Source organism: Zerene cesonia, chromosome 4 (assembly GCF_012273895.1).
Source record: "Zerene cesonia ecotype Mississippi chromosome 4, Zerene_cesonia_1.1, whole genome shotgun sequence".
Taxonomy (NCBI): domain Eukaryota; kingdom Metazoa; phylum Arthropoda; class Insecta; order Lepidoptera; family Pieridae; genus Zerene; species Zerene cesonia.
The window spans coordinates 4,177,621-4,182,068 of NC_052105.1; the positions used below are offsets into that span (position 1 = coordinate 4,177,621).

The window sequence follows — 4,448 nt, forward strand, 5'->3', positions numbered from 1 at the left end:
AACCTATTATTTTATTTTTGAGACCTATCCAATGAAACCTCATTTAATTACATATTCGCATTTTTGTTCTCGGTTTCATATATATATATATATGGATTAAACACTTTTTTTTTAAATAGTACTTGTAAGTTAAACCTAGTCAATACTAGGTTTAACACCATATAAAATATATATACCAATGTATAACACCATATAAAATTTTATCACAGACACAAAAATGAGAATTACTGTTTCATTGTTTTGGGGTCTATAAAACATCCATACGCATTTTTTTATATTTAATGAACAGAAATTGTATGTTAATAGTTCAAGAGGTTTATTTGCATTTCCCTTTTTTGAGAGGTCTCCCAAAACTTATCACTTAAAACTGCGATCATTCCTTATATATACTGTATAGACTGGAATACTTATCCAAATAGATAATGATAAATTTAAGTCGCTACGTCAAGAAGCATTTTAGCAGATATTCCCATGCTTGTTTTTACATGAGCATTATACATTTAAAAATTAAAGACAAACGAATTTTAAGCGCGATTTATGAAACATTATGAATAAACAATGCATTTTATAATTTAATTACTAGTATACCTGGGATAAATAATATGAGGAAATATTTTATCAAAATGGCTGTGACTTCTCATATAAATTTTCACAGTAAAAGTTTACTGAGTCAAAAACCCCTTATCAGAATGATAAAAGATGCATAAAAATAAATAAAAAAATGACTTCGTATTTATTTATTACTTTTCAAATAATATTGAATGCAGTAAATGTAAATTTTACGTGATATAGGCTCGCGAAGTCTATGTAAAAGTTTCCGTTAACGTGGGAGTTTCAGGATAAAAATATCCATGTTCTTTTCGGATATTTATCTCTGCACCAAATTTCATCCAAATCGGTCAAGTTGGTCTCGCGATAATCGCGTTCAAGCAAGCATCAAACAAACTATTCAGCTTTATTCATCAGTATAGAATATAGATTAGAAATATTTTTTTAGTTACTTAATATGAATTTGATTTAATACATTTTCTTTAAAAAATTGAGACATTAGGTAACATAATTATAAGAATTTAACGAAAATCAAAATGGGTCTAACACTCGACGAGCCACTTGGGTTTGAGTGGGTAAAGGTTAAACAAACAAAAAAAAAAAAAAATACGTTTCAATCGAAATTATAACTTTACCGAATTTTAAATTGTGAGTCCGCACAAGAATCAGTAAACTAATGAACTACATATACATCAATCTATAAATTCGTAAGCACAAACACACGTAACATGTAGTCTTGTTATAAGCAGGGCTCTATTGTTATCATTTTAAACGAAATTTACATGGAGCCTCGTTTACTGAGGTAAGTTTTTTGTAAAGGTCATTGCCATATAATAATAGGATGCTTTAGCATTACGAAGATTATTTCAAATTACCTATTACTCGAAAGTTACGTTTACGTACTATAAATTATGTTAAAATCATGATTATTTATTTATTTAGATCTACATGTTTTGATGGTAATATTTATTTTCATAAATGTTGTTTTAAATGATAAATTATAAAGTTTAGATAACAAACAAGTGATCAATGAGTTTCGTTCTCTATTGGTTAGAGTTTTGTTTTAGCTACTCATATAAACCACCCTATAAAAAAATTGCTCACATTTTTTTGATCAAATACTTAGAGTATTAAAAGTGATGCACATAATATAAATTAAACAAATGAACAATTTAATAAAACAAGGAAGGAAACAAAACATAATTGTATCAGTTACAAATTGCAACAGTAATCTGAGTTGAGGCCACAGATCAGATTGGATCAATATTCCTGTAAAATGATAGCCTTGGTAGAAAAGCTGTTGCATAAGGATTATACTTAACATTGTCGACAGTGAATGCATCCTTTAGTGTTGTTTTAAATTAATAAGCACCAATTTCATTTAATTTTATAACATTTAATGTGAAAAACAATCAAATGCCATATGGTACTACTTATCTATTATGGATATAATAAAGAGGAAGATTTGTTGTTATTTTTTTTTTTTACAATTTAACTTAAAAACACTTCACAATGCGTTACTAATTCTTTTAGTGAGTAATGTAGGCTCAGTTTTTTTTTATCCTGGGTCACGATAAAGATCACATAGTAACGACTAGACATAGTTATGACTGAAAATTAGAGATTTTGCAGAAGAACAATAAAGTGTTAAGATAGATAACTTAGAACTATAATATGGAGGTGTAGAAATTTAGCATTTGTCTTTTTCAAGGAGCAAGAAAGGTGGGTATGTTAGGTACATAGATAATTTTTTCTGAGTTATTAAATAAGAGATTTTTTTAAACAAAAAAATTTAAAATTTATCAAAGTTCTATTGATTATTTATTATATTAACCATTGAAATTATGTTTCATAACATGTAGATTACTTAGTATATAATAAATTCTATTGTTAAGGTAGGATCATAGGTAGCCAAGTACCTACCTGCCAAGTAGCTGAGTACCCTGAGTGCCAATGGTTGGTGAAGAATACTAGTAAATCCTGCCTTATGTACTGTATGTTTTTTAATTTTTCAAATACATATATATAAACATTTAAAAGATATGCAATAAAAATCTATTGCCAAATTAAATAATCAGCATAAATAACTTTAAACATAATAACATTAAAAATAGAAAAATTAACATTAGGCACTACTACGCCTTTGATGAAACAACTGAATAATTTTCATTAATTCAACTTAAATGTGAGCAAACGAGGATTATGTCTGGAATCACAAGATTTAAAGAAATAACTAATTTGTTCATAAAATCAATGACATCTGTGCAAACTTATTTATATTTATATTAATAATATTAATGATTATTTATCGCAAGTTCAAAGTTTTTTATCTGTTTTGTAGGCATGGTCCTATCGCCACATACAAATAAACTTAGCATTGTCAATTTGTTTTATCAGAGTTGAGGTATCTAAACTAACCTGCAACTTAGTTTTAGATTTTTATTTTTGTGATATCAACAAACCACTCACTACTACTACTATAAAATTTCAGATTTACATTCTAGAACTATAGAGCTTTTTGTATTTATAATTATTACTCATGAAGTACAATTTTCAAATTAGTATGCAAAACATAGTGAACATTGGAACAGAATACATAATTATCCACACATACAATCAAACACAACTAAATGTGACCTAGAGAATCAATTACATGTATATACTCTGTCAACTTAATTATGTACTTCCTCATTTACCTTATTAATAAATATTATAATTTTGGCTTTACACTAATTTAATCAATGCATATATCTTCATATTGTGTTTATTAAGAAATGCATGAAACTTTTAAATTGTTGTGTACATATATAAAAAAAACATACCAATATCTGTGATTGGTGCTTTTGTACTATATCCTTTCAAGTGTCCAGAATCAGAATCGTCAAGCACTTCTGGTTGTTCTGGAAGACCAGCAACCACAAAGTAATCTGCAACTCTCCGTTCCTCCATTGCTTTTTTTTATTTGATTTATAAAAATTATCCTAAAAATAATAATTAAATCCCACTCAGAGGTCCAATTCAACAAATTAAATCAAGTCTTCAACTAAAGCAATTACACCAAAATATCCTGTTTAACCATTAGAAGTCTAGTAATTTGAAAATGGGCAAAATATTATTCGTCAAATTAATAAAAAGGGCAAAAACTAAAATAAGAAACCATTGAAGTGATTAATGAACTTACAAATAATGATACAGATAACAAATTTGTTTAATAAAACCGTCAGTGGTTGCAGGAGATTATTGCTAAACATGAATACATGATTTAATAAATTAATTTTATCATAAACACATGACATTTGCAATATTCACTTTCCGTACATTAATAATTACATCACATATCACATTAAAAGCGCACTCCACTTCTCATCTACAAACAATAATCTAAATTCATCCACTAGTTACATCTTTTAATTTTCAATGAAATTGACATTTCCATTTTATGTCACAGACCACAGTCCACAGAGATTTTTTACTAATAATATTGCCAGCATGTAAAATAAAATTAAGTTCAACTTTACACCTAGTTCCTAGTTATTGCGTTTTTTTTTAATATACCATAAATATTTTAGTAATTTTATTATTATCTTTTCCATCATTGTAGTATAGAAACAGGATAGAGTACTCGCACCTAAGAAGCGAGGAGGTAATGTGGTAATCTCCTCCAATATGTGTCCCATTCTAATAAGGTGACTAAGATTTTTTCTGCGTTCCAAACCATTGAGTTTTCCTTCAGAAACACTTTTAAATCAACAAAATCTACAATTTAATATTTACAATCCGCTTGAAAAGCTAATATAGTTACTAATCATCAATCATTATACTGAAATTAAAATATACATTGAAATGTTAATAACCAATTGGTTGATTTATATGGGATTAAGCATGGATTATGAAATAAA

General features: G+C 27.4%; 1 protein-coding gene across 8 annotated transcripts in view; it reads right to left on the bottom strand.

Moving 5' to 3' along the window:
- LOC119839555 (DENN domain-containing protein Crag) overlaps positions 1-3,977 on the bottom strand; it is a 26,803-nt gene extending 22,826 nt beyond the window's left edge. For 7 of the 8 annotated variants that reach the window (XM_038365890.1, XM_038365896.1, XM_038365894.1 and 4 more), the window contains exons 1-2: positions 3,731-3,964; positions 3,372-3,530 (exon numbers count right to left, since the gene is read on the bottom strand). In XM_038365890.1, the coding sequence (XP_038221818.1) occupies positions 3,372-3,498 (127 nt within the window). In that variant the 5' untranslated portion in view covers positions 3,499-3,530; positions 3,731-3,964. Of the gene's footprint in view, positions 1-3,371; positions 3,531-3,730 lie in introns of all 8 variants that reach the window. The other variant, XM_038365889.1, reaches the window with a different exon arrangement.
- Between the last annotated feature and the right edge of the window lie 471 nt (positions 3,978-4,448).